Genomic DNA, 22,274 nt, shown 5'->3' on the forward strand with positions numbered 1-22,274 from the left:
TACTGCCCTCTTTCCAGTTCTTCCCAGAAATGTTACAAGAATTGATAAGAGAATATTTGTTAGATTGAGCTATAAAAAAAATCTTAAAATAAGCTTAGAAATAAAATGGCCTTGCCTTGTCACTCCTCCACATTTCTAGCAGCTGCATACTTTCTCCTCATTTCCTAGTGAGATGCAGTTGTCTAAAATGGTTGCATTTCCTTGGCAAACCACCAAAAAAAGGAGAATATCTCAGCAGTGGGATATGGCTAGTCCATGGTGGTCCAGATATGTGCTTGAAAACTAACTTTCCACCACATGCCAGTTCTAAAAGGCACGTGTGCCTGAAGTTCTACATCTTTTTCTCAGCTAATGGCTGCAATCATATGCCTGGGAATAGCCAAGCTCCTTTTTGAGGCAGCAACCTGGAATAGAGGGAACTTCATCTCTTCTTAGGTGACTAGTTCTGACTCTGTTGAGAAATGATATACATACATATTTCTCAGATTCTATAGTTACTGGTGATAGTTCAGTTTCCATAGGCATAAGTCTCCCTCCCCTTAACACCAACACATTTCACAGATACATTTTTTTGTTGTTGTCTCCCTCAACAAACTATAGTATATAGTGTATCAATTATTGTTTTTTAAAATTTAACTTGCTTTAAAAACTCTAAGTATATGAAAATAAAAACTTATAAATTAGATATAGTGTAACTTCATATTGCAAAAAAAAATTCTCTAGTTCTCAATGAATTCAGCAAAAACTTTTTTTTTTTTAAATAAAGGCAACTTAGAATACCATTAAATGCTTTAGTACAGTGAATTTAAGTGTTACTTTGGCAATCATTGATTACCTGGCAGAAACCATTTTTGGATACCTTAATTGTTAGAACACTGTTCCTTAAACCATGATAAAAATTTATCTCCCTTTAACTTCTATCTTCTGAAACAACACAGAATAAATTTACCCCCTCTACCACAGACTCATTGAGTTGGAAGGGATTTTTTGTCAAATACTCTCTTATTTTTGATTGGAGAAGAAGATTTAATGGCCAGAAGGTATAGCAAGTGCTCAACTGGACCATTAGTGAAAAGATACCCAGTGACTGATATTCAAGAAATTCCAAAGATGAGGGACCAAACAGGAGTAGAGACTAATTGACCAAAGTAAACACTGAATCATGCCCAGAGAACCAGATCAAGATAGATAGGACAGGGAATAGAAGAACTAGGACAAGCATCAAGAAATCATAAACCAGAATACAAGATTATGTACAGCTCAGTACTTCATAGGGAAAATTCTTGTGATGTGATAAAGAAACTGGGTGATGCCAACTATACTGTCCTTTGCATCTAAAAGGAGGTCTATTTCTAGGATCCAGGAAATGGACACGACTGTCCCTTCTAAAGTGTCTCCCTGGAGACAGACTTTGACTTAGTAGTGTGCCAACTATGAAATAATCTCACCAGCATAGGATCATGGTTTCTCATGTATTCCTACATTCACTATTCCAGGTGATACCCTTCCTAGTCAACTTAGACAGTTAGTCAATAAACATTTATTAAACACCTACTACTAAGCCACCCACTATTAAGCACCTACTGTGCTAAGTTATGGGGATACAAAGAAGGTATGACAGTTCCAGCCCTCAAAGGGTTTACAATCTAATAGGGGATGGATGAGAACACACAAAATGAAGCTGAAAGCAGGGTAGGGGAAAGGTACCCCCTAATACAGGGACATAGTGAAGTCAGAGATATCTCAGAGTTATCCCAGAGTAGTGCAGCCAAGTGAGAAATGAGATGTTTGAGTTAGTTACCTACTTAAATAGAGGTTTTGGAGTTCATGTCTCCAGTAACAGAGGGTAGTGATTAGGTGGAGTACCAAGGCTGATGGGATCTTATAGGATGATGAGATGTACTACAGATGCTTCCATGTTAGTAATTAAAGACAACCCTGATAACAGACTTTTCTTATCTAATCAAATCAGGAGTGAGGAAATCCAAGAAACTAGGGAATCATTTTAGGATTATGTGGTGACCAGTGACAGATGGGAGTTATTGTGGATTTATAGGATAAAATGAAGATTGAATGTCCCAAGGATCATTATATGGATTACCACTGAAGCAAGTTACCTGCCTAGTGATTACCTAGGAGTGCAGTATTTAGATGTACAAGGTATAGAATATGTTGTTTGCATAAAAAAGGATATTCTTCTTATTCTGTGGAAAGACAGCTATTGTTGTAACTATTTATAACCTCCATTTCCTTTCCTACTCTCTGACAACAAACATATTCAGGTCTCTTGAGCATTGGATTTAGCAAATAACTTTTCCTTACTAAATCTTAAAGCCTTTTCTCAGTGCTTTCCCTCCCTCATCTTTCTGTAGCATTTGCTACCATCTACTGCTTACTCCCTCTTAATAGACTCCTTTCTCAGTTTCCATGACTTGCTCTCTCTTGTTTCTCCTATCTAAGCGCTGCTTAAATTCCTTCACTGATTCATCTTCTTCTTCTTGTTCTTAAGATTGGGCCCCCCAAAAGCTATGTCCTGGGCCCTCTCCTCTCTTCCTCTGTGTGTGTGTGTGTGTTTTCCCCTCCAATCTCATTCACTATTGTGGCTTCAATTATCAGTTTTGTGTAGTTAGCTCTGAAATGCATACATAGCCAATTCTGAGCTCTCACCTGAATTTCCTGGCCTTCCTTCCTCCCGTCTCGGCCATCTTGACTCACTTCTTCATAAGATTATAGGTCTAGAGCAGAAAAGGATCTTAACAGAAATCTAGGCCAATCCATATAAATTCACAAGGAACAATTAACCTAATTTCCTTTCTAGTTAGGATTAGTTACTAGCAAATCAGAGGAATCCCATAGATAGTACATCTTGATTTCATTCAAGTATTTGATATGAAAAGTCATAAAAGTTTTGTGGACAAGATGGAAAAATGAGGGTTAGATGATAGTGTAGTTAGGTGAATTCATAGCTTGTTTGACTGTACTCAAAAGAGTCTTGTTCCACCTTTCCTTTATACAGCTAGTTTTTCAGTTGCATAGATCCTGGAATGCTACATTTTAAAAGCCAGTACAAAAATCTCAGTGATTATTTTATTTTTTGAACCAATCTTTATTTTATATAAAGTGAGGTTGAATTCTACTTATGTAATTTTTTTTTCTTTTGAGTCCTGATTTTTTAAAAATAATCATTTGTGATGGAACCACTTTTAAATCATTTACAATTAAAAGCATACAAAAAATTTTACAGTAGCTCCACTGTCAGCAGTTGTTGCTTTGTTTTTTGAGTCTACTAACTTGTTCTTTGTTTTTGACACATTTCACAAACATGGAAATGCCTTTTATCTTTGATTTATCTCTCATTTCTCCCTAGCTTTGCTCATGTTTTTCAAATACAATGTACTACAGTTGGGAAGACACTTGCATATACCCATTAATAACTCCATTCAGTATAATAAACTTGCCTATGTAGTAAAAGTCAATATAGATTTTTGTTCTTATTCAGTTGCCTATTTATAGTGTAAATAAATGTGTGCATGCATGAATGCATGCATGCATGCATGCATACCCTGCCCTTCAAATCATTGATGGGAGTACTGTACTTCAGGGAGGCAATGTGGTATGGTCAATAGATTTTGGATCAAGCCCTGGATTCCAGGTGCTGACTTTGCTCTGTCCATTTTAGAGAATTATTATGAAAATCAAATGAAATGATACACATAAAAGTACCACTATAAAATTATACATAAATATCAGATAGTATTATGACCATTCCTTTTGTAACATTGACCAACAGTATTTCCGTATAAAGTTCTTCTTGAGTGATATAAAATTATCATAGGTTAAAAACATCACAAAAACTACATTATCATTAAATAGAATTCTAAGTGGTCCTGCCTTGTTTTCTTTAGGTAATTTTAAATCTTCTGATTCAACTGTCTGTTTGGAAACTATCCAGGAGATTTTTAAACATCTTGAATTTCATCACATAGCTTCCTCAGATATTATACTTTTGGACCAGATGAAAACTCTGGTACTTTTGCAAGATACCGAAAGATTGAAGAGTGCTTTGGAACAGTTCCAAGAACAATGCATGATGCCTCCTGGTATGTACTGAAATTTATTAATCAGAGTGTTTATGTTTTTCTCAAGGTTTGCCTCAAAAAAAAACTTAAGAAAATAATAATGAATCAGGTTATACTTGAGGTTTGGTTGAATAACATAGTCCCAAGGAAAAACATTTTCATTGCTTCTTTGATTTGTTTATGGGATAATATACAACCACTCCAATTTTCCATCCTGTGGTTGTTATAAATCCCAAAGGGAAGTCTTCTATAGTTTTATCTGGAGTAGGAAAACTTATCTCTTCCTCTTCTCTTCCTTTATCTTCTCTGTTGGAATAATTAGCAGATTTTCTGCACCCTTCAATTCTAGAAGCCAAAAAGGGAAAATTAAGGTAATCACTATTTAACTTTCATTCAGATATTAAGTACCAACTATATCAGCATTATGGTAAACCTAAAGGATGATGCAAAGAAGTTTGCACCATAGATTCTGCCCTCAAGAAGTATAAAGTCTAGGGCAGCTAGGTGGCACAGTGGATAGAGTACTGGTCCTAGAGTCAGGAGGACTTGAGTACAAATCCAACCTCAGATACATAATACTTCCTAGCTGTGTGAGTCTGGGCAAGTCACTTAATCCCAATTGCCTCACAAAAAAAAAAGTATAAAGTCTAGTTGGAGAGAGCCAAATACTAAAGCTAGATCTTTTTGCAGAGGCAAAGAGTTGGAAATTGAGAGGATGCCCAACAATTAGGGAATGGCTGAATAAGTTATGGTATATGAATATGGTAGAATACTATTGTGCTGTAAAAAATGATGGAGATAGAAAAACCTGGGAAGATTTACATGAACTGATGCAAAGTGAGGCAAGCAGAACCAGGAGAACAATCTACACGGTAGCAGCAATGTTGAAAGATAATCAACTACGAAAGACTTGATAATTCTGATCAATGCAGTGATCCACCACAACTCCAAAGGACTCACAATGAAAACTGCTATCCACCTCCAGAAAGAAAGCTGATAGTCTGAGTGCAGATTGAAACATTTTTATTTCTTTTCTTGATTTTCCTTGCTTTTTTCTTTTTTCTTTTTTCTTTTTTCTTTTTTTGGGGGGGGAGGGAACATGGCTAACATTGAAATATGTTCTATATAACTTCATATGTATAATGAGTATCATTTCTTTTTAACCTCAATGGATAGTGGAAGGGTGAAGGGAAGTAGAGAACTTGGAACTGAAAATAAAAATAAAATATTTTTAGAACTACTAATGCTAGACATAAATGATAATATAACAATTCAAGTGATGTCATAAGCTTCTATGTAATTTAGTATCAAATGAATGGTACAAGTAATATGTGTTATGTATTTATGGAATTGAGAGATCACTGGTTTGGACTGATCAGGGATGACTTTATGGAGAGAATATTAATTGAGCCAGAGTTTGACATATGGTGTCAGATTTATAAGAAGAAAGGATTTTTTTTTTAAAAAGAAGCTATAACAGATTTAACCCTCCTACGTACTACTTTTGAAACTGATAGGTTTTTTTAATTAATCTTCCCACGTCCATTTTTAATTCTAATTTAGAAAAAGAAGTCTTTTTATTGAATTTGAGGTCAATGCACATTTATTTTAGGATTAATATCAAACATATAAAAACTAATATCTCATAACACTCTAATGAAAAGATTACTGGTTGTGTGGTCACTGGACCTAGGTTCAGATCCCACACCTGATACTTAACTACTTGTAGAACCTTGGGCAAATCATTTAACCTCCCAAGGCTTCAGTTTCATCATCCATAAAATAAGGAGATTGACTAAATGGCCCCTGAGCTATCTTTCAGCTTCAGATCTATGATCCCATCCATGATCCCTTGCTTTTTTTTTTTCCTTTTAACTGTCCTGCTATTTAATAAGGTTAATCTTAAGCACCACACAAAAAGTTAATTTTATTACATATATACATGTATATGTATATATTTCAAAGTATAAATTGAGAAAGGCTAAGGATGTAGAAGTAATAGCATGGATTTTTTAAATGATGAAAAAGAATCATTTTTTTAGGCATGTTATCACATATATGTACCTATAGATATATATATGTACATAAACTTAGTCTTTTATGGTGTATTTTACTCTGTAGAGGTTTTTTGGGTTGTTTGGGTTTTTTTTGTTTGTTTGGTTGGTTGGTTGGTTGGTTTGGTTGGTTTTCTTTTTTTATTCAAGTGTTTTATTTGGCATAGAGCATAAGTGCCTTACCTGACTTTGCATATTGAATTTCTCAGATAGCTTCCATAGGTGTGTCTCACTTTATGTAGTAGATATATTTCTCAATACCTTCATACCAATCAAATGGTTGTACTAAAATACTACCAACACCATGGCAGACCATCTTCATGAGTTGTGTGGCTAAAAAAGTCTTGGTCTCTTAAGTGACAAACTACTGGTGATGAGGTTCTCTGCACTAAAGTTATACCATACATTCCATTGCTGACCCTGAACATGGAGTATTTCCAATTTGGCAGGATCTGCCTGAGCTTATGGTGTATTATGATTTAGGACCCTAGGGTTGCCTCTGTAGCACAATGAGGTATTAGAGAACTTTAATGAAGGCTATGTACCTGATGATGTGTGTGCAAATCAGTGTTTTTTGTTGCTCTTCTTTTAATATATATGGAAACTTAATACTTAAAGGAGTCTTCATGTAAATCCTTTTGTAATGCAAATGTTAAGAAAATAAATGAAATAAACATCTCCTATTAAAGTCCTGTCCCACTCATCTTATGATAGAGGTAACCCTAAGATCTCTTCTAACAAAGCATAAACTCTGATAGATCATGCCTGGCTAAAGGTTTCAAGTAAGACTGCCAGGAAGATGGCTGAAATATAGTATCTCTATCTCCCGTTATGGCCTCCTCAACACACTAAGAAATGTGCCAAATAAAACAATGAAAACAACAACAGTAAAAGGAAAGAAGATATAATTCCCCTCAAGGTAAATCCTCTAGAAAAAGGGCACACATACTGTGCCCATCATTACCTTCTTACTACCTCCACACACTGGGCCCATGTTCTAAATTCCACATGTAGTGCCGCGTGGCTGAATGGTATCAGATAGTCTGTCACTTGCAGTCTTTCATTGCCTTCCCCTTAGCAGTGATTCAGCTAAACTACTTCCCTATCTTCTGACATCACCTTTGTCCTGGAGACCTGTCCCAGTAATTTAGAGAGAGCAAGCTACCAGAGTAGAGAGGGGATCAGTAGTGTAGGGCAGATCACCATGTTATCTAGAACCCCCAAAAAAGTGGCTTTTGGATGAAAGGACAAATGAGATTTAGGATATGAACCTTCCCCCACCCCCACTCAGCAAGCCCAAAATAACTTTAAAGGCAGCAAACTAAAGAAAAGAAAATATAAGAAGTAAAGGAAGATGACTTCTAGCAAAGTTGCTGGGTTGAGAAGGTAATAACTAAGTCTCCTCATTATATGGGGGCAGGTAACATGCCATTTAGAGTAAAGGAATAAATAACAAAAGGCATGGAGGGGAAAGGAAAGAACTCATGATGGGATGTACATTGCAGACAAGCAAACAGAGACTAATAAAAAAGGGAAAAAATTATCAAACAAATGTATAAATATTCCAATGCAAGGAACATATTCCGAGGTAAAGAAAGCCCTGAAGAAAAGGAAAGGATAATTATTAACTCTACAGAGCCCTAGCACATGACATTGGAACAACTACAAAAACCTCCAGAATGGGTCAGAAGAACAATAAAAGAATTAAAGGATTAATTAAGGATAGAAACTAGATTTCTCGAAGTAGTTAAGTTGTCAATAATTTAAGTTGTTGAGGCAGTCTAGAGGCACAGTTGGATAGACCATGGAGTCAGAAAGATCTGAGTTCAAATGTGACTTAAACATTTGCTAGCTGTATGGCCTTGGGCAAGTCATCTAACTTCTCTTTGCCTCACTTTCCTCAGCTGTAAGATGAGGATAATAACAGCTTCTACTTCATAGGGTTATTGTGAGGATCAAATGAAATAACATTTTTAAAACACTTCACACAGTGCCTAGCACATATAAATGCATATAAATGCTGTATAAATGCATATTCCCTCCCTAAGGAGAGAATGGTTATTCCCTAACTGACAGATAAGCTGGATTGAGGTAGAAATGTTGTCTTTGTTTTCCAGGAGCTCCACCTTGAATTATGGACACAAAATAGAAGGAATGTGTAAAAAGATAAAGTCCCAGAATGAGATAATAGGTACTGGAGTGTAACAGAAGGAGAAAGTAGTAAGGAAAGGGATTTTTTTTTTGAAAGAGGCACTCCAAATGAAATGTTATTCAAATTAGAGGGGGGAAGGAGGTGGGAGAAGTAGTCTTCTGTACTATACTCTTTTTATAGTTTCAGAAAAGGACTAGCAAAGGAGTGAGAGAGAATAATAAACTCAAGGAATAAGATTGGGAAAATGGAAGGGAATATGAAAGAGGCTGTAGGAGGAAATGGATCAGACTAGTGTAATCAAAATAAACTTCAAGAACTAAGCGCAGATTTAAATTAGGAGGAAAAATAATAAAAATAAATTGAACAAAACATAAACATAATAATAACTCTAAATATAAATGGATTAAACTCATCAGTAAAATGAAAGAAAATAGAAGACTGAATAAGAAGGTCAGCACAATCTGCTGCATCCAGAATGCTTGTTGCAAATTATAAGGAGTACTGAATTACTTATTGCAAAATACTTATCACAAATTGTAAAGCATATTTAAATATTCATAGCTGCATACTTTGTGATTGCAAAGAATTGGAAACAAAGGGTATGCCCATCAGTTCAGGAATGGCTAAGAAAAAACAAAAACTATGATATATCATTATAATGGGATATCAATATTCAGTAAGAAATTATAAGTATATAAAATTCAGGGAATCTAGCATTTTTTAAGAACTGGTATAGATTGAAATTATTAGAACCAATCATATATACAAGGACTATGCCAGAGTAAATGAAAAAGATCACTGAAGCTGGACTCTGAGTAATTTTTAAACTAATGAAGGTACAGATAATGAAACATACCTCCTTCCTGAGATACAGGGGCATATTGGGAAAGAATAGTGTTTACATGGTCAGATATAGTCATGTATCACATATTTGTATTTAGTTCATTTTCTTTGACATAAGGGAAGATTCAATCTGGAGTAAAGATAGTTTTTTTTTATGATTGTGATATAAGGATAAAAGCCATCAATGAAATATATTTTACCGGTTAATAAAATAAAAGATATAGATCCTTTTTGGAAGGATCCAGGTATGTGATTTCATCAGAAAAGTGAGTTCCCAGTAATGAAAAACCTTCTGCTGCTCCAAATCAACAACTGATGATAGTTTTATAGAGTTTCCTCTGGGATTAAAAATTTAAATGACGTGCCCAGCGTCACAATGGCAGTCAGTATATGTCAGGGATGGGATTTGAACCAAAGATGTCCTGACTCTAAGGTCAGCCCCTACAGATTGAAAATTGGGAGCTGGAATAAAATGTATTATGTTTTAGTTCATTGCCCCCAAAATGTAGGAACTGTGATCATGATTTCAGTTAAAGCAAAGATAAAATTGAATGTGTCAAGAGAGAGGTAAACAGGAAAACTATATTATGAATAAAAGTGCCAAAGAAGGCAAAATACTATTATTAGATATAGATAGGTATGTGTATACACATATCTAGGCATTTTTAAATAACATAGCATCCAAGTTCCTAAAGAAAACACTCGACAAATTGCAAAAAGTAACAAAATAATGATTATATGATGCTTGAATATTCTTCTGACTGTGTAGGTAAATCTAAGAGAAAGATGAACAAGTTAACATATAGATCCAAAAAGTATTGGAAAAATTAGAATTGAAAGACCTTTGGCAATTTCTAAATGAGAATATTATAGAATATACGTATTTATGAGCATCATAGGGATCATTCCCAAAAAATGATCAAGTACCAGAGCACAAAGACATCATAAATAAATGTGAAAAGGCAGAAATAATAAACATATCCATTACAGAGCATACTGCAGTAAAAATAACAATCAATAAAAAGGATAGATGCAAAAGAAACAAACCTAAACAGAAACTAAGTAACACTATCCTAAATACTAAGTGGGTCAAAGAATAATAGAAATAATAATTATTTTTAAAACCTTTTTAATAAGGAATAGTGGAACCAAACTTGTGATATCTTGATATAAGAAACTCCCATATGAGGAAACCCCTTTTACCAGTGCAGGTCCGCACCATCTCTGCAACTCATAGTCAGAGAAACTCCTAGAGCATTGAAAGGTTAAATGACTTACCCAGTATTATACAACCAGTATATGTCATAGAGAAGGGACTTGAACTCAGGTCTTCCTACTACCAGGGCCAGTTCTTTAGTCATATTAACAAAATAGAAGGAAAGCATTCATGAATTAAGTATGTGTTTTTTTTTAAAAATAACAATGCCTCAAATCAGCAATAATTAGAGAAATGCAAATAAAAACAACCCTGATATTTTACCTCACACCCTGCAAATTGGAAAAAAATAACAAAAAATGGCAACAGTCAATGTTGGAGGGGGTGTGGAAGGAGAGAAACACTAATACATTGCTGGTGGATCTGTGAAATGGTATGATCTTTTTTGAAAAGCAATTTAGAATTATGCAAATAAATTGACAAAAGTGTCTATACCCTCTGAGCCAGAGATCCCATTACTGGGCTTATATCCCAAGGAAGCCTGATATCAATAAGAAGAAATTCCCCATATGCTCCATAATATTTATAGTAGCACTTATTGTGATAGCTAAGAATTAGAAACAAAGTAGCACTTATTGTGATAGCTAAGAATTAGAAACAAAATAGAAGCCCATCAATTGTTGTTTGTTCAGTTATTTTTCAGTTGTGCCCAACTCTTTGTGACCCCATTTAGGGTTTTCTTGGCAAAGATACTGGCATGGTTTGCTTTCCTTCTCCAATTCACTTTACAGATGAAGAAACTGAGGCAAACAGTTAAATAACTTGCTCATGGTCACATAGCTATTGACTAGATTTGATCTCACAAAGATGAATCTTCCTTATTCTAGGCCCAGCATTGCACCACCTAGCTGCCCATCAATTGGAGAATGGCTAAACAAATTGTGGTACATTAATATAATGGAATATTACTGTGCTATAAAAGATTATATATATAATGAATACAGAGAAGCATGGAAAGATCTATATTACTTGGTGCAGAGTCAAGTAAGCAGAGCCAAGAAAAAAATATACACAGTAAATTATAAAGATCAAATGGGACTCAAATGAAGAGATATGAGAAGATACTCCCAACTCACCTTTCATGGAGGTTGGGAGGTCCACAGGCATTACATATGACATGTTTTCATACTTTTTCAATACAGTTATCCCTTCCACATCATGGAAGTTAGAGGCATGTCACCCCCATTATCTAGAAAATCTGCGTAAAAGTTTTGGGGCCTCCCTTCAGACTGGAGAAGAAATCTGAATTTTTTTTCTTTTTCTTTGATGAGGTGTTTACAGTACCTTATTGCAAAATTTGGGTTAAGTATTTGGTCATAGGCTCTGTGTTGTCTGCTGACCTTCACGTGTCATCTGCAGCTTCCAAAAAATTCCCCAAAAAATTCCACTTAATTTCTTATGCTGACCCATGCTACATCAAAACCATGATGGGGAAAGTCGTGATGTGGAAATTCTGCTGATTTTTTTTTCCCACTAAAAAAATAATTTTTTTTCATATAGGATATCTTTCTGGGAAGGAGAAAGGGACAGATATTTTATGGTGAAGTAAGAAAAAAAATCAATAAAAACTCCTTAAGGAAAGATGAACAAGTTAACATAGTTCCCTTAAGGACAGGAACTGTTTCTGTATGTATTTGTATCCTCTGCATGTAGCACGGTGCTTGGCACATAGTAGTGCTTAATAAATGCTTGCTGCCTTCCCTTAAAAAAAAAAAAAAAAGGCTATTGCCAAGCAAGCCTGACTTCCAAAGACTTCCATTAAGTTAGAAAGGCTTTGATTATTGGCCAACTATATCCCAATGTCTTTATTTTGAAGCCCAGTCTAGCAAAATTCAGAGAGGCTCAACACTGAAGAGTTGACCATCTGGGGAAAAATGTTGAGGTCATAATGAACATCTATATAGGGATAAATTGAATATTTGGCTTACTGTAGTTTCCAAGGTTCTTTTCTAGGAGAACTCGAAATCTACAAGGGTCAGAGCTAAAGTAACAAACACATTGTCAGAATTTTCACATCTCTAAGTCACTTTTGCTACATTTATGTGTAAGTTAAATGAGATGCTACTACGACAAATTTCTTGCTATTCCTAAATGTCGGGTTTACATTATGGTAGATTCTTCACAATTTATTTGGTTTTCAAGGGTTCGTATATAACAAAACACCAGAATTATAATTTATAATTCATAGTTGTTTTTTTTTCTTTTCAGACCATGCAAAAGAAATTGCAACTCTTTTTCATTACTGGATTACAGATATCCTTCCTATAAGGAATAGGAAATAAGGTCTGGATGCCCATCTGCAAAGAGTTAATATTTAATAATAGGAAAAAGCCTGAAGAAGACATATGAAATACCTGAGAACTCTAAATATTGAAGTTGCCAAACTTGGTTTTAAAAGGAAAAAAGTTCTATATTTTTACAGTGTAAATATAATGTTGTAAATTGATAAGATGTATCTGTTAATTTGCTTGCACAAAATAAACACAAGGTCTTACCTAAGATTTTAAATGTTAAAATCAGGATATTAGAGTTGAAATGTTATTTATACATTTTTTCATTGTATACATCGTAAATTAACATTGACATTCTATTTTTTCTATTTGCCATAAAGGAAACATAAAAATGTATTTTCTTTATGGAATCAAATCAAGTATTGTTTTGAAGCTATAATAAATTTTTTTAATGTTAAAATCACACTGAATTTTAAAATATTTTTAGAATGCTTTATTATATCTCATTTTTGAGAACTGTTTTGATGCCAGGTTTCTGTGTTGAGCTTTTTGAGGGGTGAGTGGGACTGTGGATTTTAAGAGTGCTTGCTGTGGTATAGACTTGGAGTCAGAAGATCTGGTTTAAAATTTTGGTCCCTGCTCCTTATCACCTGTGTTTGTTCTTTACATTTTTTATGAAAATTAGAAATTTTCACTTATAAATAAGGAGATTGGACTAGAAGACTTCTAAGCATGCCTTCCGGCTCTAGCAGCCTATGATTCTAACCATTTCACAACTTAGAGGTCAAGTGATCCACAATCACAGAATTTTTGAGGTCAGAGGAAACATTAATTTGAATCTAGTACAGCTTTTTCATGATACAGATGAGGATATGGCCCAGAAAAATGAAAGGATTTCCTCAAGGTTGTACCAATAGTATAACCAGGTCTCCTGACTCTAGGGAAAGAGCTGTCAGTATTATACTCTGAGGTCTGTCTGCAAGTAATAATACAGAAACCATTAGAAAATAGAAACGAACAAGTAGACCTACCTTGCTATGATAGTCCCACCCTCAAACCCCATTTCTATTATTTTTTTTCTTTGCCCCAGTTCTTTCACTGATAACATTTTTCACATAACATAGAATATCCTTTTACTTGACAGTATGAAGAGTTAAAGAATATTCACATCGGGAACTGGGGGCTTGAAGGAGGGGGACATAAAACTGAGTGACTATTCATGCTTCTACTAGAGTTTTTGTTTGTTTTTTAATCAAAACCCAAAAAAGCCATCATACCACCATAAGTACAAGACAACTGATTTCTTTGGTCAAATTCCAGCCATTTGGCAACCCTAGTCTCTACCTACTCCCTCCTCTCTCCTTGACCCTTTCCTTTTCATTTATCTCACATCTTCCCTGAACTTTCAATCAACTTGGTATTACTTAGCTGGCTGTAATAACCTCCATTAAACAGACAGCAGTAGGTAGCTCCTTGGACTTGATCATTCGGAATGTTAGAGCCAGAAGTTGGGGATTATTTAACTTATTTTTCTTACTTTTCATTTGACCTATGGCTGACAAAAAACATTGAGCAAAGAACACTTTTCTTAAAGATAGAAATAAGCTGGAAAAGGCCACAGAAATAGCTTCCTTTTGGTGACCTTCCCTCTCCCTGAAGATCACCACCAACTCAAGGTCAGTCAAAGGACAACATCCCCCTGACATTAGTCTACTCTTTTCTGTCAGGAGTCCACTTGCTTCCCTTACTGGTGCTGGTGCTGCCTTTGCACTAGGAGCCCTAAGTCTCCAAACATGGTCAATTTTAGCTTCTTTGCTCCTTGTGGCTATCAGAAAGCATGTTTACTTCCCCCATGACAGCTGCCACATTTTGTGACTGGCTGATCAATAGTGTTACCCAGGCCTCCTCTTTGTTCTGCACAGCCATCTAATGTTATTGGCATCCCAGGTCTACTTCTCAGAATGCTCCTACCAGCAACTTGGACCTGTGCCCGTAGTATTTACTACCACTACTATATCTGAGGAAAGAAGATCAGAAAGGGCCCACAGTCAACAGCAACACTATTTCTGTCTTTCTGTGTGCACTGCTCTCCTGTCCACCATGTTGCTGCTGCCTGATCTACCAGCGGTATAGCCCCATCCTTAAAATGAAAGGAAATCTAATTTGAGAAGCAGCGTAGCAGGAAGAAAGGATGCCAGATTTGGAGTATGAGGATGAGAATTCAAATTCTGCCTCACTGCACTGTCACTTAAATTCTTGGGGCTTCAGGTTCCTTTCTCTGTAAAAATTTGGGAATTTGGCTCAATATCAAAGATTCAATCCAACTCTAAATCTCAAACATTATATCCATCTCTTGGCACCTTACAAATTGTTTTTCTCTTCTCTCTAGTTTCCAAGAATAATTCAACTTCAGTAAGGTTTACAAAACACTTTCCTCAGACCAAAGTTGCTCCTCAGGAGCGTAGATTGCTTAGAGCTTGGTCAGACACAGAAGATGCCATGGTCACCCACTGTGTCCTGGCGTCTGCCATTGCCAGTTGTCTTGATTTTCGTGTTGCCACTGGACTTCGATGATCCTGGAAGAGAAAGTGAGACTGATGATTTTGTGCAGCTTTGCCTCACTTAAATCCAATTCACCCAAAAGTCAAGCCATTGCCCTTGTGGTGTCATTGGTCTTCTGTTAGAATGAACAATGAACAACAGCAAGGGATTCTGCATGAGGTCTCTACACAGAGAGAAGGACTTCCAGAGTAGGTGTTGTTAACCCTTTGTCACATATATTTCTTACATGTGTACCTCACTGTGGATGCTGTGTGTATTTGTGGAAAGGAGGGAACCAAGTTTCAGGAGAACATTTTATATTAACTGCTTTACCATGTTATCTGAGTGTAGTAGTAGCTGCCTTCTGGGGACCCAACCTGCCAATGAACAGAAGTTGAGGAATACTGCTACTTTTTCTCTTCTTCCTCCTCTTCTTCCTTCTTCTTCCCCCTTTGCCAAATGTGGTCCACTTCCTTACATGTGGGTGCTCTGTCCATAAGAATATAATTTTTGGTTACTTATATTTTATAAAACATTTTGGGGTTTGGGGCCTAGATTTGAAGAAAAGTATTTTTTAATTTTTAAAAATGTATTTATTTTTATTGTTATTTTTTTCTCTTCAGAAAGCTGGGACAATTTACTCTTTGCAGTTTTTCATTTATTATTTGAAGTATAGCTGTGAAAAAACAGGCATTAAAAAAGCCTATTCCATTGTGTTTCAAATGGAGCTACTTAACTAGTCTTTAAAACCAAATCACTCTGGGTCTCATTGAATAACCAATAAAAGCCCTCAACCCAAACCTTAGTGGCACATTATTTAGGTTTTGATGTCTTAAAATGAGTGTAAATAGCAATTGTTTTCTTTTCTGGCCAAAAACTCTAAGGGTCTTTCCCTTAGACAAACTGAGACCTCAGAAAGACCTACTTTAAAAAGGCCAAGGTCACCTACTGCATCCTGGGCCATCACCAGTCTTATGTTTTGTCTTGCCACTGGACTTGGATGACTGGAAGAGAGTGAGGCTTCAAAGGAGACAGGTGTGAACTGACACCTTTGTTGCTCACTACCCAGTTCCAAGCTCAGAAACCAACAACAGCTGTGTAAGTCAGACCCCAGAAGCAGAACACAGTCTCAGTTTCAGTATCTAGCCCAGCCTGCAGAGGAATCAGTAGGGCAACAGTCCCAGACCAAAGGAAAGCCTGTAATTCTGCTTCTCTGAACCAATAGAGCTTTTCTGAGCCACAGGGATTAGCAATCAGTCCTGGATCAGACCACTTTGGAAGTACTGAAAGCATACAGATTTCCAGCCTTTCCCCAAGATTCTGAAATAACACAACACTTAATATCCCAAGAAAGCAGCAACAGGACCAGCTCAGACCTTCCCCTCCTGAGTTGAGAGAGCTCAGACTAAAGATCATATCCAAAGTCAGAAAGCAGGCTGGATTAATAAGCAAACAAACAAATAAAAAGAATCCCATGATAAAGAGCTATTATGGTGGCAGGAAAGTTCAAGATACAAACCTAGAAAAAGAGAATGATTCTAGAATATCTGTAATCAAAACCTCAAGAGAAAAAACACAGTTTGGGCAAAGGAATCAGACAGAATTCCTAAAAGAGATAAAGCAAAGTTTTTAAAAGAGTTTAAATTTTTTTTATAAATGGAATGACAGTATTTGAAGGAAAAAATGGAAAAGAAATGAGAGCTATGGAAGGAAGAATTGGAAAGGAAATTAAAAGCTTAGCATAAGAGATATAAAGCTTTGCCCAAGTAACAAACTCCTTGGAAATTAGAGTGGACCAAATAGAAGCCAATGACTTCATGAAGCAACAAGAAATATTAAAATGAAGTCAAAAGATTGAAATTATAGAAGAAAATATTAGGTATCTCATATTAAAAACAACTGACTTGGAAAATAGATTGAAGAGAAAAATTTTGAGAATCATGTCTGAATACCATAACAACAGCAACAAAAATAACAACAAAAGCCTAGACATACTATTTCAAGAACTCTCCAAAGAAAACTGGCCAGAATTTTTAGAACCAGAGGGCAAAGTGGAAATAGGAAGAATCCATAGGTCACCTCCTAAGAGAAACCCCAAAATGAAAATTCACAGTTACATCATAACCAAATTCCAGAGCTTCCAGATCAAATAAAGCCTCATTTTCCTTTGAACTGGTCAAAAAAAGGAAGCACACACACACACACACACACACACACACAGAGTTGGGCACAAAAATACCGTTCACTCAACAGGGAAATAAGAGGGAAAGGGAAGAAAAGGGGAGGAAGATTTAGAGGGAGTAGAGGGAGGATAGATCATTTGTTTTTCAGTTGTTCAGTCATATCTGATTCTTCATGATCCTAGGGACCATAGCATACCAGGCCTTCTGTCCTCCTTCACTAACTCTCAAAGTCTGACTTAGCTCATGTTTGTTGTTTCCATGACACTATCTATCCATTTCATCCTCTGCCATCCCCTTCTCCTTATGCATCTTTCCCAACATCAGGATCTTTTTCAATGGGTCCCATCTTCTCATTATCTGGCCAAAGTATTTATGCTTCAGTATCCAACCTTATAGTGAATGGCTTGAATTAATTTATTCAAGTATTGACTGATTTGATCTCCTTGCTGTCTAAGGAACTGTCAAAAGACTACTCCAGGACTACAATTTGAACGTGTCAGTTCTGCAGCCCTCAGCTTTCCTTATAGTCCAACTCTTACAGCCATACGTTGCTACTGGAAAAACCATAACTTTGACTATAGGGATCCTTGTTGGCAAGGTGGTGTCTCTGCTTTTTAGTACGCTATCTAGATTTGCCATCATTTCACTTGTTGTGGTGGAGGCTCTTGCATAGCTCAATGAAACTATGAGCTATGCTGGACAGGTCATAGAGGAGAGTTCTGACAAAAGGTGATCCACTGGAGAAGAAAATGGCAAACCATTCCAGTATCTTTGCCAAGAAAGTCCCATGGACAGTACTAAAATGAAAAAATATGTATATGACACCAGAAGATAAACCCCTCAGGTCAGAAGACATCCAGTACACACCTGGGGAAGAACAGAGGACAACTACAAGTAACTCCAGTACTAATGAAGCAACTGGGCCAAAGCCAAAAGGAAGCTCAACTGTTGATATGTCTGGTGACAAAAGGAAAGTCCAATGCTGTAATGATCAATATTGCAAAGGAACCTGGAATATAATATCTATGAACCAAGGTAAGCTGGATGTGATCAAACAGGAGATAGAAAGATTAGACATTGACATCTTGGGTGTTAGTGAACTTAAATGGATGGGAATGGGTGAATTTAATTCAGGTGGTCACCACATATACTGCTATGGGCAAGAATCCTTTAAAAGAAATGAAGTAGCCCTCATAGTCAAATAAACAGGTGAGAAAAGCAGTACTGGGGTATAATCTCAAAAATGACAAAATGATATCTGTTTGAATCCAAGGTAAACCATTCAACATCACAGTAACACAAGTCTAACCATTGATGCAGAAGAGGCCAAAGTTGATCAGTTTTATGAAGACCTACAACATCTTCTAGAAATTACACACACACCAAAAAAAAAAAAAAAAAAAAAAGATGTCACATTTATCATAGTGGCTTGGAATGCTAACAGAGGAAATCAAAACATAACCGGTATAACTGGTAAGTTTGGCCTGGGAGTACAAAATGAAGCAGGGTAGAGACTATAGAGTTTTGTCAAGATAACTCCCTGGTCATAGCAAACACTCTTTTTCAACAACCCAAAAGGTAGCTCTACACATGGACATCACCTGATGGTCAATATAAAAATCAGATTGGTTATATATGCTTTGTACCAAAGGTGGAGCAGCGCTATACACTCAGTTAAAACAAGAGCTGGAGCTGACTATGGCTCAGATCATGAGCTTCTTATTGCAAAATTTAAGATAGATTAAGGGAAGGATTAATCCTAAGCAAAACAAACTCTATGGATATATAAAAATGTATGTAGCTCTTTTTGAAGTGGCAGAGAATGGGAATCTGAATGGGTGCCCATAAATTGGGGAATAGATGAACAAATTATGGTATATAAATGTGCTGGAATACTATTGTTCTGTAAGAGGTTATGGGAGGAGTATGAATTGAGATGGGGGGTGGAGGGAGGGAATGGGGGAGACTCTTGGAAGGGTGGGTGAAGTGGGGGATGCAAAGGTGGGGGAGGAGATAAGGTAACAGGGATAGGGTAAAAAGAAGCTAAGGAAGAAAATAGTGAGTAAAAATAAGAGGGAAATTCACAAATAGTAATTATAACTTTGAATGTGAATGGGATGTTTATAGCAGCTCTCTTTGTGGTAGTAAATAACTAGAAATTATCAGGATCCCCATCAATTAGGGAATGACTGAACAAGTGGTATATGGTTGTGATGGAATGCTACTGTGCTATAAGAAATGATGAACTCAGTGATCTTAGAAGGGCCTGGAAAGACTTGCGTAAAATGATAAAGAGCGAAGTGAGCAGAACCAAGAGAACATTGTATACAGTAACAGCAATATTGTTTTAAGAATGACTTTGAGCAACTAAGACATTTTGACTACTATAAAAATAAAGAACATATGAAGAAAGATACTATCTGCATCCAGAGAAAGAACTGATAAGTAGAAGTATGTATAGAATAATTTTACATATATATATATACATGTATACATACACACGAACACACATACACATACATATACATATCTATTTGTGTCTAATGGTAGCCATCTCTAAGGTGGGGGGAGGGAAGAAAAAAGGGGAAAGAAATTTACGTGATAACTTTGTTTTATATTTGGAGGAAATAGTAAGTTGTACATAGCAGATTTGCAGTTTCATGTTCAATCATCTTTTGTATTGTATTGTGTTATGGAAATGCTTGTTTCATTCCATGAATTGAAAAAAAAATTAATTTGTAATACAAAGAAGGAAGGAGGAAGAAGGAGAAGAAGAAGAAAAAAATAGTAGTAGTAGTAGTTACAAAGGAAAGGGTTTCAGAGAAAACTAGGAAGACTTGTATAAACTGATGCAGAATGAACTGAACAAAATGAGAACAATTCATACAATGGCAACATTGTGGTAAAGACAAGCAGCTTCAAAAGAATTAGGACCTCTCATCACCATAATGCCAGTTATGATTCCAAAGGACTAATGATGAAACACACTACTGAACCTCCTGATAGAGAGATGAAGGATTGAGAGCCCAGGATGAGACAAATTTGTTATAGACATGGAAAGAATAGAAATTTGTAACGGGTTTTATTTTTCTTTTGTTTTCAGTGGGAGAGGGTGTGGAGTAGGAGAGTGAGAAAGCATATTTTTGCTGATTGAAACAAAATATATTTTTAAGTCTACTTCGCAAGCATAAGATGAAAGAGTCAAGAACAAACAGCAGTTCTGAAAAAAAGATCTGAGTTGTTTAGTGAACTGCAAGGGTAAGCTTGATATTGTAACCAAAAAAAAAAAAAACACAAAAAAGAGAGACATTACATCTAGGACAACGGAGATGATAGTCTTGCTGCATTCTGTCCCAATCAGACCACACCTAGAATATTGTGTTCTGTACTTGGTGCCACATTTTAGAAGGACAGATAAGCTGGAGAGCATCCAGAGAAGGATGACCAAGATAGTAAAAAGCCTCAAGACTATACCATATGAGGGAGGATCTGTTGAAAAGACTAAGAAGGTTTAGCCTGAGAATAGAAGTAATAGTGTTTAAGAATCTGGAAGGCTGTCATGTGAAACATGTGGAACTTGTTTTGCTTGGTCTCAGAAGACAAAATTAGAAGCAATGTGTAGAAAGGAACAAGGAGGAAATTACCTTTTAGGTCTAAGAACAGGAAGAGTTCATGACTAAACAAGAGATAGAGAGGATCACAGAAGGATAAAATGGACAGTTTTGATTTACATAAAATTAAAAAGTGTTTACACAAATCCAGTTCAGCTAAGCTTTAAAAGCAAGTTTCTCTGATATAGATATCATTTCCAAGATTAAGGAACTGATTCACATTTATAAGAATAAGAGCCATTCCCTACTTGAGAAATGATCAAAAGATATGAATGGACACCTTTCAGTGGAAGAAATCCAGGCTGTCTTTATCCATATGAAAAAAATGTTCCAAATATATATATATATATATATATAGTTTTCACTTCACACTCCTCATAAAGACAACATTGACCAAAAAAAGATGTTGGAGGAGCTGATATTATGAATTGGTATGACCATTCTGTAAAATGACTTGGAACATTGCCCAAAAAATTATTCAGTTGTGCATATTCTTGATTCAGTAAACCTACTTTATAAAATTTTACTTCACAAAAATACTAGTAGTTCCAGTAAAACTAAACCTATACCTATAGGAGATCTAACAGAGAAATGGTCCTATATGTACAAAAATATTTATAGCAGCTCTTTTTGTGGTGACATAGAAGTAGGAACTAGGGGGTACACATCTGTTGGGGAAGGGATGAGCGAATTATGGTATGTGAATGTAATGAAATACTATTGTATGAACAAAGAAATGTTCAGAGAAACCTGGGAAGATCGTTATGGGCTGATGCAAAATGAAGTAAACAGAACCAGAAGAACAATTTATACTATTAACATCAACACTGTACGAACAAACAATTTTGAAAGATTTAAGAACTCTGATAAACACAGTGATCAGTCATGATTCCAGAGGACTGTTAATGAAGAATGCTACTTATCTCCTGACAGAAAGATGATGGACTAATATTCAAAATGAAACATACAATTCTGGACATGGCCAATATGTGTTGGGGTTTTTTTTGCTGGACTATTTGTGATAAGGGTTTTGTTTTTTCTTCCCCTACCCTGCTCCTGGGGGAGTGGAAGGGGGAAAAATAAATATTTTATAATTGAAAAATTAAAGTGAAATTTAAAAAACCAAAATAAACAAAGTGTTGGCTATTTTTTTTAGGAAAAGCAATAATGAGTTAAATGAAGCACATTTTGATTTGAAATAAAGAAAATTTTCCTAATAATGAAAGATACCCAGAAGTGAAAAGGGGTTTCACCTTTGGAGGTTTACATGCAAAGGCTAGATGTCCACTTTTGACATATTGTAGAAGGAATTCTTTTTCAGGTTTCAACTCAGTAATTCTGTGATTCTGTAATTCGTCCTGACT

General features: G+C 35.8%; 1 protein-coding gene across 5 annotated transcripts in view; it reads left to right on the plus strand.

The window, feature by feature from the left end:
* The window catches only part of ERICH1 (glutamate rich 1), an 89,522-nt gene extending 76,555 nt beyond the window's left edge, over positions 1 to 12,967 (plus strand). For all 5 annotated transcript variants that reach the window (XM_027840248.1, XM_027840250.1, XM_027840252.1 and 2 more), the window contains 2 exons: positions 3,906 to 4,100; positions 12,553 to 12,967. In XM_027840248.1, the coding sequence (XP_027696049.1) occupies positions 3,906 to 4,100; positions 12,553 to 12,626 (269 nt within the window). In that variant the 3' untranslated portion in view covers positions 12,627 to 12,967. The remainder of the gene's footprint in view (positions 1 to 3,905; positions 4,101 to 12,552) is intronic.
* Positions 12,968 to 22,274: the final 9,307 nt, after the last annotated feature.

The sequence above is a fragment of the Vombatus ursinus genome, unplaced genomic scaffold, assembly GCF_900497805.2.
Source record: "Vombatus ursinus unplaced genomic scaffold, bare-nosed wombat genome assembly UNPS02014841.1, whole genome shotgun sequence".
Classification (NCBI taxonomy): domain Eukaryota; kingdom Metazoa; phylum Chordata; class Mammalia; order Diprotodontia; family Vombatidae; genus Vombatus; species Vombatus ursinus.